At 47.4% G+C, this 13441-nt stretch overlaps 1 protein-coding gene across 1 annotated transcript in view; it reads right to left on the bottom strand.

Annotated features, from left to right (window-relative positions):
• The window catches only part of LOC114706427 (acyl-CoA desaturase 3), a 32601-nt gene that overhangs the window by 2158 nt on the left and 17002 nt on the right, over positions 1-13441 (bottom strand). The window contains exons 2-5 of the mRNA XM_037207145.1: positions 9955-10237; positions 5977-6107; positions 4118-4323; positions 2048-2280 (exon numbers count right to left, since the gene is read on the bottom strand). Of these exons, the coding sequence (XP_037063040.1) occupies positions 2048-2280; positions 4118-4323; positions 5977-6107; positions 9955-10237 (853 nt within the window). The remainder of the gene's footprint in view (positions 1-2047; positions 2281-4117; positions 4324-5976; positions 6108-9954; positions 10238-13441) is intronic.

Below are 13441 nucleotides of genomic sequence, written 5' to 3'. Positions count from 1 at the left end.
CAGTGTTCAGCCCAATACCTGGCTCAGGTTTGATTTTATTTTATTTTATTTATTTATTTTTTTTTTGGTTTTTCGAGACAGGGTTTCTCTGTGTAGCTTTGCGCCTTTCCTGAGACTCACTTGGTAGCCCAGGCTGGCCTCGAACTCACAGAGATCCGCCTGCCTCTGCCTCCCGAGTGCTGGGATTAAAGGCGTGCGCCACCACCGCCCGGCTGGTTTGATTTTATTAATAAGAACTTTTAATATTCCTGCTACAAAACCCCATCTTGAAAACAAAAGAAAACAAAAAACAAAAAAAATTAAAATCTTACTTCCTTTTACAATTTTTATGTACATAGACAAAAAATATGTGGGAATGAATATTAGACAACATCAACATATAAAGTGCTAAATTTTATAGAATGGACAAAAACATAGAAAGATTTATCATGAAATATAACAAAACAGGTAAAGCCCTTGACTCTGGGGTCTGGATTTATACATTGTTCCTTGGTACTGGCTGTGATTCCAGCTACCTAGAGGCTGAACCACGAGATAGAAAGTTCAAGTCTGGCCGGGATGAATTAGAAAGACTATTTCTAAGATAAAATTAAAAAAGAGCTGGGCAAATAGCTTATTAGTAGAAATTCACGGTCAGCCTGAGCTGCAGAGAGCAAAGCCAGCCTAGACTGAGTAGTGAACTCTTGACTCACAATGTAGAGCAGTGTGGAGAGGGCTTGGGGATGTAGTTCAGCGACAGGACGTCTCCACAAGGCTGTAAGGGCAGTCCCTCACACTTCAGGGGGGTGGGGACAAAGCAGAAGGGAAGAGAGGGAGAGGGGAGAGGAAGAGGAAGTTGAGATTAGAGCGGCAGGAAACAGGAAAACAAGATGAAGTGAGGAAGGAAGAGAAGCCGTGGAGAGATAGGACAAGAGATAACGCAGGGTGCTGGCTGCCACCTCCAGCAGCCAAGTCATAAAGAGGCTGCCTTGGGAAAGTTCATTTACAGAGCGTGTCTCACTCAGCCCACGTGACTCCGTTTCTATGGCAGTCTAGGCATTGCAGGGTATAGCTTCAGTAAGTAAGAGTCACTTAAACACTGGTGAATGGGAGAACACACAGTGGTGGTGGGCACGTGAAACACATTGGGGAGGTGAGGGAGTACTCTGAGAAGGCACACTTTTAAGTCCATTGAACAAAGTCATGATTTCCCTTTTCTTTTTATAGCATGGCTAGTCAGGACACACTAGGCTTACTGTGTTCTCCACATAGTAGTAATTATTACTGCTTCTGTTACAGTCACGGGTCTCCTGACCCTAGCAGGATTGGCCCAGAGAAATGAATCACAGGTGACTGGAGAAAGGCACACTTAACCAGGATCACTGGGAGGTTTTTTGTTTGCTTTTTGACCTTCCCATCAAAGGCAGTGTTTTTTTATCCTTTCCTTTTTCAGCGTAAAATGGGTTGCCTGCCTGTCATGTTTCCCCCATGACCACAACCCCTAGTTTTACAGTGGGAGATATGAGACACAAAGTGCCTACAAAAACAGATGACTCCCATCTTCCCCACAGCTCACCAAGTGAGGAGACTGGATGGCAAGAAGAAATAGCAAAGGAAAAGAACATGGCTGCTCCTGGGGTGGTGGAGGAGGAGGCTCATTGGAGATATGTGGGAGAGCATAGCCAGAGGCAGGGACATCTGGAAGAGTCCAGAGTGGACATGACAAGACTGAGCTGTGCCATGTGAGGAGAAGGGGGAGGGGAAGGCAGAGGGCAGAGGGGAGGAACCAGGTGCAGCAGCCAGGAGGCCCAAAGGTACAAAGAGAGCAGGTAACCAAAATGATTAGATTATATAGGGGAGACCAGCCCAGCACCCCCCCCCCCGTGCTGGGAAGTTTCAGGGCAGGGGGCAGGGTGTGTTAACCAGGAGGGCCCTGTAACAAGTAGGGACTAAGACCTGGTGGCCAGGTCTGCTCTGAAATGTTAACTAGGCACTTCAGCCATTTGTCCCAGGTTTGAAACCTAAAAGAGACCACTGAATGCGACAACGCCATAGACTGCTGACTTACCCAGAGTTCCTAGGGAAACCAAGGCATTCTCTCGTGGGTCAATGTTCTTGTCATAAGGGCGAAAGCCATAGAGGTGGGCGGCACTGTTCACCAGCCAGGTGGCATTGAGCACCAAGGCATATCTCAGTAGAGTGGCAACATAAACGCTGTGTTGAAAAGTCTCTCCCCAGAAATACCAGGGCACCAGTGTGGGCAGGATGAAGCACATGAGCAGGATGCCGGGCTTGTAGTACCTATGTGGAGAGATCACACACTGAGTCTGTGGAGAGAGGATGGGCTCTTCTCAGTGGGAGGGGCTGTTGTCTTTCCTCCTCCACCATGAGTGCAGGAGTGGGGTGGGAGCCCCATCACGAAAGAATGCAGGTGGAAAATCTTTTCAATGCAGAGTGTTATTATCACTTTCAAGATAAGTCTATGTTGAGCTGAGATTGTCCTAAACTAATCCCACCAGTTGTCGACAGAAAAAGGTCTCCATTGTTCTTATTCACAGAGGGATGAAGCCAGTTGCCCAACAGATCGGGACCAAACCACATCCTCAGCCCGTGAGGATGCCTGGGTGTTTTCTATCTGCCCCGGAGCCCCTTTTCACTCCTATCAGGGTCTTTGACATTTCTCCATTTCCTGCTAACCTCCTCCCTCAAGGTCTTCGCTCTGCAAAAGCTCCAGGAAGCATCATGAATGTCCTTGACCACCTGCAGCTTCTGTCCCTCTAGAGGCCTTGTTAGAACCACTGCTTTCCAGAGAGGATTGACTGATGTCCCCTCAGCAGTCAGGTCCTCAGCTTCCCAGTCACGGGCATGGCCTGCATCCAGCTTTCCTATCTTTCGCTGCTTCCCTGTTCTGAATCCTCTCTTCAGACTAACTTATGTGCTTTCCTCACTGCTCAGGCTTGACGTCTTCTTCACCTGACCTCCCCTGACCTGACCTTCAAAGCACAGCTCTGATTGGGCCACATGCTGTTGGAGAGACAAGCTCCTCATGGCCAGCTGCGTTAATCCCATCTGTGTGTAAGACGCTCAGGATGACATCAGTCTGTCTGTCATCCTTTTTTCCTGTCATATCTTGTAGGTCAAGGAAACAGACTATATTTCTGGATCATGCATCAGGCTTTAGTTCATTTTCATACTTTCTGTCTGTACATACACATGAAGGACACTGTCTTTCTGTTGTTTCTGATGCTATATTTTCTTCAACTCTTCTTGTTCTCCCAGAGCCATCTCTGGCCTTTTCTTGCCTCTCACAGTACAGACAGTATTTTGCCTTGCTTCATGGTAACTTGGTAAGTGTATTATTATTCCTCACCCTATAGGCTAAAATCTCCAGGAACATAAGGGCTCAGTTGAATTCATTGTGTCTGTGGCTCTCCTAGATCAGTGAATATTTGTTACATTTAATTGATTTAAAAAATAGTTCAGAAAGAAAGGAATGGTGGACGTACAGCCATTAAAAACTGGGATTTGAAATGATTTGTTTGTTTTTATTTTTGTTTTTTTGAAACAGGGTTTCACTATGTAGGCCTGGTTGTCCTGGAACTCACTATGTAGACCATGCTGGCTTCAAACTCCCAGAGATTCACTTGCTTCTGCCTCCAGAGCACTAGAACTAAAGGCCACATGTGTGCCACCACATTTGGCTGATGGACTTTTCTTTTTTTAATTATTTTTTATTTATGCATATGTGTGTATGTGTGTGAGTACATGCCACAGGTGCACGTGTGTCTGTGAAGGCCAGAGCTGGGTGTCAGATTCTTTGGATCTGGAGTTACAGGAGTAAGCCAACCAACATGAGTGCTGGGATTTGAACTAGGGTCCTCTGGAAGAATAGGAAGTACTCTTAACTGCTGAGCTACCTCTTCAGTCCCCAGAGTGTCTTTGCTTTTTTGAGACAGTCTCATTATGTAGCTCTGGCTGATCTGGAATCCACAGAGATCTGTCTGCCTCTGTCTCTCCAGTGCTGGGGTTTCAGGCATGCATCTTCACACTTGGCTGAAATGATGGTTTTGATCATATAAACCTAGACATTCATTCTGCTGTTCTAAGTGCTAAGAGAAGTTCCATCCCCCTGACTCACCTCCTCTGGAACATGACCAGCTTCTCAGCTTTGAGGTCAGACATGTCCAGTTTTCCACCTTTCTCTTTGACAGCCGGGTGTTTGCGCACAAGCAGCCAGCCCACGTGAGAGAAGAAAAAGCCACGCTGGGAATTGTGAGGGTCGGCGTGAGTTTCTGAGAACTTGTGGTGGGCGCGGTGATCTCGGGCCCATTCATACACATCATTCTGGAGGGACAGGAAAGAGGACCCCAGTACTGAGAAGAGATTCCCTTCCAGGGGAATGCAAGGGCCTTAGGTGTCTGCCAGGACCTGGAACTCTCAGTCCAACTCACAGAGTCCCAGGACTCTGACTAGTAAGGGAGGAGGTCTGGGGGAGCACCCTCTCCGGCACACTTGTCCCCAAAGCTTATGTGGGAAAGCAACTCAAGGGTGCAGAGCTCAAGAAAAGCACTGTTGTTCCCCAGGTTGTGTGGTGGTGGGGAACGGGAGGTGAGTCCGAGTGCTCAGGGGGTTTCTGTAGCAGAGAACACAGTGACTCCTTAAACAAGTGATAGGAGACAGCGGTCCCCTGGAGATGTCTGATCTGGGGGCAGAGGGAGCATAAAGCAGAAGGCCCTGGGCGCCAAGGTCCTGCTCTGTTATAAAGGTGCAAAAACTCATGTCAGCATCTTCACAAATGGCATGTCACTCAACCCCACAGGTCTAACATGGAACTGATGAACCTGAACACATTTCGGAAAGACCTAGGGGCTTTTCTAAACTTGATCTGCCCCTTTAAGAATGTGTCAGCGAGGTGGCTGGAGAGATGGCTCAGAGGTTAAGAGCACTGCTTGTTCTTCCAGAGGTCCTGAGTTCAATTCCCAGCAACCACATGGTGGCTCACAGCCATCTGTAATGAGATCCTCTTCTGGCCTGCAGGGATACGTGCAGACAGAATACTGTATACATAATAAATAAATAAATCTTTTTTTTTTTTAAAAAAAAAAAAAGAATGTGTCAGTGTTTCTCTTCTTTCTCTTTGTCCTCCAAAGGTAGAAACTGGGAGCCTTCACTACAATAATGATCAGAGCAGAGGTGATCACACACATGTGATAAGAACCTCAGCTACTGTCAAGGCAAAATAAATAATCCATGTTCTGGTGTGATTGCCTCATCACCCAAGCCAAGCCCCACACTATAAGCAGCAGCGTATGGCTCGGTGAGTCCCCCTTCCCTAATTTCCTACAATCTATCCATTGCAAACACCATCCTGAGAACTTGACCTGTCCATCATGCTAGCCCTTGACAGAGCAACAAGGTCAGCCTATTTAACGGCACAGTGACCCAGTTTCTTCATCTGTTCAGTGGGTAGAACAGTAAGGCCTACCTCCTGATGTGGCCATGAAGACTAAAAGAGTTAACCTGTGTCAAAAGCTGGCACAGTGGCCAGCACATGGAACTATAGACATGTTTGCTCTTATTGTCTGAAATGAGCGTGTTCTTGAGTCTGTGACACATCCCACTCCAACCCCATTATAGTAGGGTCCTAAGACAGTCAGAGCAAAGCATGATTTTCTTGTTGGCTGAGTGTTTAGGAAACCATCATCAGTGTCTTGATGATGTTCCATGGTCCTTCATAACAAAGGATCACAGCAGCCACACTATGTGATAACCCAGGGAACTTGAGGTAAAAATAAAAGTTATGCTGGAAAACCTGTTCTACTCACTTCCTGTTCCCCTTCCCAGTGACTCGGAGGCGTCCCATGTTGTGGGGGGCTGTGTAGCGAGCACGCACTTGAGAGGCCCACCAAAGACTGCCTCTCTGGGTGCTCATGTCCTCCAGTCTACCCTGGCTCACCCATAGAGTAGAGACAAAAATGAGCATCGGCAGCTTCTCACCTGGAAAGCCATGGTGTTGGCAATGATGAGGAAGAGCCGCAGCGGCAGGCGAGCCTTGTAAGTTCGGTGGCTCCACAGGCGATGCGCTCCGGCTCCAATGCCCTCAATACTGATCACAAAGCAGACAAATACTGCTGGGACAGCAGAGGAGTCAGCTAACTGGTAAGTGTGCAGCCAGGAGGAGCATGTCGGAACACTCTCCTGATACCAGAGTAGCTTCTCTGGGTTTGAAGGAGAAAGTCTCCGAGACATCATAGCGTTCACCACCTCAAAAAATCATCACCTCAAACCACTCCCCCTAGGAATGGATGTGAGTCAAGAAGACCCCGGCACCAAGTGAGCAGAAAGGCAGGATGTGGAAAGAAGGAAGTCGTCAACACTTGGGATAGTCTAGCTTTCACTGTCAGACCATAGGAACGGTTTTCCAGGTCCTATGCACTTTGACCTTTAGATCATTTCTCCAAGGGGGGTTCAAGGTCATCTACTCTTCCAGACCTAAATACCCATAATCAAGAATGTTTGGAAAATGGCAGTCAGAGCTCAATAGAAGGACTCCTCGGTTGAAGAGGAGACTCATGGGACATAGAGCCTGTTCACCTCTTGTGACTGCAGCTTTCAGCACGGTGGAGGGTCTCAGGGTGAGCCAGCCCTGCACACAGTCACATTTTCACGGAGGCTCGAGCTTTCCTGATTGTTAGCATTATCCTAGTCACTGCGCATCCTAATGGGTTGGAGTCTAGTAATACCACGTGGGAGGTGACGGGAAGACGTGGATGGCAGCTGTATCCTCAAGAGCAGGGCTAGAAGGGTTCTGTACTTGGATACTCCTTGTCATCAGAGATGACTCTTGGGGTGAGTATGTAGATGAAGTTAAAAGCTAAGTGTTAATCCGGAGCCACAGCACTGGTAAAAGTGGACCCACGGTTTGAAACTAGGTCTTCTACAAAGATTCTGGTCCAGTTCCAGCCATATCATACATTTCACAGCAACACGGAACCCTAACTTAGAACCCATAAGATCAGGAGGTACCATGTAGGTACTCTTTAATGAGGAGAAGTCACTGGGTATACCCAGATGTTCCTCTGATTGTAGCAATAGCCATGGAGCTGAGGCCTTGTTAGAAGCAGTATAAGATACCCAAGGGGACACGTGGAGACCATGGAACCTCAGGGGCTACAGAACTTAGCCAAGACTGGGGACACCAAACATTGTACAAACTGCCATGTGTCCTGCATCAAGAGGCAACTGTTTCCTAAGTGGTCTCTCTCCTCTTCTCTTCTGCCTTCTGTGCCCCATCCTGTTCCTTCCATGAAATCCCAAGGACAACCACAGAGACAGCATCTGTCCTCAGGAAAGTGCTGGCCATATTCTTCTGAACTGGGATGTTAGGCCCCGGAAGATCTCCAGCCTCTGGCTGTGTGGTGGCTGAGATCTTCCCATATAGGGGATCTGGCTGTGCATGTAGAGAGAAACCAGGGGAGGGTGAGCCCTGAAATCCCAGGAGGAAAGGGCTTTGGGCAGAGTGGGAGGACCAAGTGTCCAAATTTGCTTCACGCTGCAGGTTGCCCAGGTATCTTGGCTCCACAGACAATGCTGTCTTAACAGTGGGAATCCCCACACACTGAGTCATGTTTTTATTCTGCCAATAGCAGGTCACATAGATCCCTTCCCTGTCCCCAGGAAGGATTGTGAGTGTCCACACGGGTAGTGAAACTGCTCTCCCCTTAGGGGAGGGTTGGGAAGGTTTTGTACATTGGCTCTCAGTATCATCAGAGAGGCTGTAGTCCAGAGGTCTCTCCTGAGTGGTTCTAAAAGGAGAGAAAAGCTTTTAAAGTCCCCGAGTCAGGAAAATGGCGCAAATATAGTCAGTTGCTAATTATTCATTTTCCTTTGGGGTAAAACAATAAAAGCCTCTAAAAACTGAAGGAAGACAATTCCAGCTGAGACTTCAGTCCTTCCTTCTTGTTCCGGAAGAGTTCTGCTAACCCACATTTCACAACTGCCATTCTGTGAGCTAAGCTACCGACCAGAGCCCAGGGACAAGAGTAAAACAATTTACCATGCAGGTTCCATGTGCCAAATTTCCTTTCCAAAATCTTAGCATACACCAAAGGGCAGGGTACCAAAAAGTCAATGGCCACAGTCTTGGCTTTGGATGGTATCTTTTTCCTGAAGTAGCAACCAATGCCAGGCAAGAACAGGCAGTTTGGTCAAACCTGGGACTGAGCTGGAAGAGGCTTGTGAGGAGTACCCAGGCTGGAGAGGGAGGGAGCTTGCTTGCAGGAATCAAACTACTCTGAAGACTCCTCTCACCCCCAGTCTTCCTGGTTCCGATAATGTGTCATTGCCTTAGTAGGTAACTAGAAAAACCGAGATCCCAAGAAAGGGGATTTCCTAAGTTATATTTTCTTGGGGCATTAGGTGGATTTCCCAAGATAATGCTTAAGGACCCAAATCTAACCACCTACAAGATGAAAGAGGCCCAGGACAGAAGGATAATACCAGCTCTTCTACACCAATACTGAGAGAGAGAGAGAGAGAGAGAGAGAGAGAGAGAGAGAGAGTTGTCAAAGAGTTCTAACACCTGGCTCTGTTCCCCCAAACTTTCCAGGAGTATCTGGGAAAAATGGCTGGTTCAGCAGCCCTCAGAGAAAGCAAGGGGCCCCGGGTCTGCAGAGCCCCCAGAGTTGGGGCTTGTGTTGACCAAAGCCTTCTTCAAGGCTCTATTCTCTGGCATGCCTGTCCCTGCCCAGGAAGGATGGGTAGAGGGTAAAGACAACTGGTGTTGGGAAGTCTTAGCCCCATGGCATGATATGGCTTCAGGAGAAAGGGACAGCTGCAGGCTGTGGGGAGAATAGAACACGAAACATTTCTGCAATGTAAATATTCAAAGAACATCTTGTTGACTGGTGTGTGCCGCACTGGAATACCTACCTGGAGCGGCACAGCTACTCACTGTACACGTGGCTCTTATGGGAGCCTGCTTCACCCCGCTCCAGGACAACCAGCCTGGTCCAGCCAGAGGCTTAGGTCTGAATGGTTGTGTGGATAAACAACCCTCTTTTGAACTTTCCTTCTCAATGACTTCTCCTCCTGTTCAGCATCTCCTGTGTCCCCTGACTGAGCTCAACATTTAGCTCATGGAGTTGGTAAGGTACGGCCTGGTTCTCCTGTGGCAGGAAGGGCTGGGACAGGCAGCCAAGCAAGGGATTCACACAGAAAAGCTGGTTGGGGCTGGTTGCCTCGTTGCCGAGGTGCTACCCCTCAGTGAGTCCTGCTCATGGTTTTGGGGCTTGGTCCCCAACACTCATGTAAAGTACCCCCAAGGGTTAAGGATAGGACACAGGGGTAGAGTACCTGTCCAGTATGCCCAGGGTCCTGCGCTTACAAACAAAGAAGAAGGAAACACCCTGGGCTACTTTTGCCAGATATGGTAGCTCAGGATATAATCCCAGCAGGATGAGGCAGGAGGATTACCATGGGTTCAAGGCCAGCCTGGACTGCATAGAGAGTTCCAGGACAGCCTAGGTGACAAAGTGAGATTCTGAAAAATGAAACAAACAAAACAGTGGTGGTGATGGACACTGTAATATCTGCAATTGGGAAGCAGACCCAGAAAATCAGAGACTTAAGGTCATTCTCTGCTATGGGGTGAGTTCCCAGCCAGCCTGGGCTACATGAGAACCTGTCCCATTAGGGGGAGAGAGAGAGAGAGAGAGAGAGAGAGAGAGAGAGAGAGAGAAGAGAGGAGGAAGGAGAGAAGGAGGAGGAGGAGGAGGAGAAGAAGAAGAAGAAGACAAAACAGACACTCTTGCTTCCCAGTCCCACTGGGCTGTTTTCAGTTAGTTCTATGAAGAACCACAGAGAAAAGCTAGGGAAAGCTGGACACAGAGGGGCCACTGCCCGTTGCAAGACCCCTTTCCTTAGAGGGAGGGGAGAAACTTGAGACATTGGCCCAGAACGAAGAAACGTACTTACCCCAGAGCAAGGTGTAGACCTTGCAGGAGGGAACCAGTGTGATCCCATACAGGGCCCCCAAGTGCAGCAGTGCCATGAGGATGATGTTTCTCCAGACATACTCCAGCTTGGGCGGGGGCCCCTCCTCATCCTGGTAGCTGGGGTCATGTATGTCTTCTTTCATCTCAGGACGGATATCTTCTTCCAGGTAGAGGGGCATCGTCTTTAACTTCTCTCTTCCTTTCTGCGTGACTCCAGAGGGAGGCGCTGTGATGGTGGCGGTGGTTGTATAGGAAGAGGTCATCTACGGGGATAGGGAGTGGAGAGTTAGGAGAGCAGACTCCAGGAGGCACTTCCCTCTGGAAGTGGGTGCAGCTGGCAGAAGGGTGCATCAGAGGTCCAGCCCTCATCCCAGGGTCTGGTTTAACTGAGGGCTGGTGGAAGAAGAGGTCCTGCAGAAAGTGTGCAGACTGCTTGTTGTCAAGCCTCCAGGTGGAGGGCCGGTAGGAGAGGAGCATGAACCTCTTACATCAGTGGCAAGCCCAAGGAAGCCCTACACGTACACACAGAGGCTCAGGCAGGGCCTGCTTATCCTTTAAAGCTTGGGAAACAAAAATTGGGAAATCAAGTATCCAAGGTGCCATCCACGTCTCTACCAACTGATGGCATTATAACTTAGAAAAGACAATAATGGGGGACTCTCAGAAACCAGATCCATCTGGACACAAGGTTAAGACTGAACTTTGATTCATCATCTCTGCTCTGGTTCTCTAGAGAAACTCTAGAAGAAATCCTGGGAAGCAGCTTTTGCTCCACCTTCTGAGTGTGGACTCTTTGAATAAGACGTTATTTAAAGATTTAATTCCTGGGTTTTACGTATGTGAAGGGCCATATGGACCATTTTTATGTAGTCTGATGTGCTGGGGGATGGTCTTTCTGTATGCTGTGAATATGTGTTGCTACCATTGATTAATAAAGAAGCTGCTCCGGCCTATGGCAAGACAGGTTATAGCCAGGAGGGAAATCCAATGAAAAATACACAGAGAAGAAGGGCAGAGTCAGGACAGACGCCAGCCCACTGCCCAAGGAACAAGATGCCAGCAGACCGGTAATGCCACGGTCATGTGGCAAAACATAGATCAATAAAAATGGGTTAATTAATGATGAAAGACCTAGTTAGCAAGAAGCCTGAGCCATAAACCAACAATTGGTAATTAATATTAAGCCTCTTACTGGTTATTCGGGTACCAGCAGGCGGGAAAGATTTATCCTTCTACAATGATGGCCAAAGGGAGGGACATGTGACTCTTTAGAATGTCTCCTCTTTTGCCAGGGCAGTTAAAGCTTCCCTCTTTAGTTTTAGACAGTTGAATTAGGGTGATACTCTGGATTTGCTGTAAAAATTTCTGAAATATGCCAGTTTCTGAAACAAATATAAACAGAATAGAAGTAGGAGCCAAGGTCGGGACACATAAATTGGTGTCTAATAACTGTGCGAAGAATCATTTCCGCCCCCACAACCTCTTGGTCTTGGTCACTTTCTGTAGGGTTGGCACCAGTGACTGTTTCAGTTGCCTGCTTTGAAACACGGTCTTGCCATGAAGTGCGTGCCAGCCTCAAACTCATGCTCCAGCTGTCGTCTCCCAGCTTCCCAGATTACAGGCAAGCACCACCATACCCAGTGCGATCCATCCGGGTTCCGACAGCTTCCTCCCTGGTCTTTGAACAACTTTCTCTGAAGACAGCACTGATAAACCAGTGGTTTGGTTTTGGCTATTCCATGTTTCCAGATAATGTCCTTGTTGGTTGGATCTGACCCCATACTGGAGAATGTCCTGGTTGAGGTTTATCATTATTATTATTATTGTTATTATTACTATGATGATAATGATGTCACCTTTGCACAAGCTAGAGGAACCTCAATTGGTAAAATGCCTCCATCAGATTGCCTGTAGGGATCTCCGTAAGGCATCTTCTTGATTAATGATGACTATGGGAGGGACCAACTCACTGTGGAGGTCCTGAGTCTTACAAGAAGCAGGCTGAGCCAGCCATGAGGAGCAAGCTGGTAACAGTGTTCCTCCTTGGTCTCTGCTTCAGCCCCTGCCTTCAGGTTCCTGCCCTGACTTCCCTCAATGACGGAAGCACGACCTGAAATTAACCTTATCCTCCCCAAGTTGCTTTTCTTTCTTTCTTTCTGTCTCTCTCTCCCTCTCTCCCTCCCTCCCTCTTCCTCCTCCTCCTCCTCCTCCTCCTCCTTCTTCTTCTTCTTCTTCTCTCTCTCTCTCTCTCTCTCTCTCTCTCTCTCTCTCTCTCTCTCTCTCTCTCTAAATCACAGCAATAGAAACCCTAAGACAGGAAGTGACAGACATTAAGCAGTCAGTGTTAATAAAGCCCCTTTTATGTCAAATTCAAGCATCAGGTGGCTTAGAATGCTCTTTGGTCAGCCTCAGCAGGAATCTGTTCTGAAGTTGAAATTTGTCTGTCCTGTGGGTTATATTCTAGCATCTTAAAAAAAATACTATTTATATTATTTTGTTAGAAGTAGTGCCTTTGTAAAACATCAGTAGACAGGAGTTACAAAGTTGGGTTCTGTCTGTCTGTCTGTTTGTTTGCTTGTTTTATTTCTGAGACAGACTCTCAGCCTAGGTTGGCCTCAGACTCAGTGTGTAGCCAAGGATAACCTTGACCTTCTAATTCCCCTGCATCCCTCTACTGGGTGCTAGCATTACAGGTGCGTACCAACACATCCAATTTTGGGGTATATATAATAATGAAGTGTTTCTTTCTTTCTTTCTTTTTCTTTTTTGGTTTTCTGAGACAGGGTTTCTCTGTAGTTTTGTTGCCTTTACTAGAACTCACTCTGTAGACCAGGCTGGCCTTGAACTCACAGAGATCCGCCTGACTCTGCCTCCCGAGTGCTGGGATTAAAGGCATGTGCCACCACCACCCAGCTAATGAAGTGTTTGTTTAACTAAACCAGATAGACACCAGGGTATCAAATAGCAGGACTACCCGTAACATGGCAGATCTTTTTCATCTGAATGTCATCCAGAAAACCAGAAACACACAGAAACTCTGGAGTTAAACAAATACAAATCAAAATAGACCTAACACACCTACAGGAAATGCCACGCACACACTTGAACTTTTTCTTTAAAAGCAGTACATTTCTTCAGTGTAGGTTGTAATCGCTCCCTTTGCGTCTCTAAACGTATTACCCTGGATTCTTTCTCTCTAATGGTTAATTTAGTTAAAAGTCAAATTTGTTACTCTTTTCAAAGAATCAGCTCTTATTCAATCTTCGTGTTCGTTTTTCATTTCTATCTCCCTGATTTTAGCCCTGATTTTGATTATCTCTTCCCAGCTACATTTTTTGGCATTTGTTCTTGTTTTTCCAAGGCCTTGAGGTGCGTCACTAAGTTGTTAATTTGTGAGCTCTTGAATTGTTTGGTGTAGGCACACGGGCTATAAGCTTTCCTCTTAGGACTGCTTTCACTGAGTCCCA

This window comes from Peromyscus leucopus, chromosome 1 (assembly GCF_004664715.2).
Source record: "Peromyscus leucopus breed LL Stock chromosome 1, UCI_PerLeu_2.1, whole genome shotgun sequence".
Taxonomy (NCBI): Eukaryota; Metazoa; Chordata; class Mammalia; order Rodentia; family Cricetidae; genus Peromyscus; species Peromyscus leucopus.
This window is presented reverse-complemented; position numbering and strand designations above follow the sequence as displayed.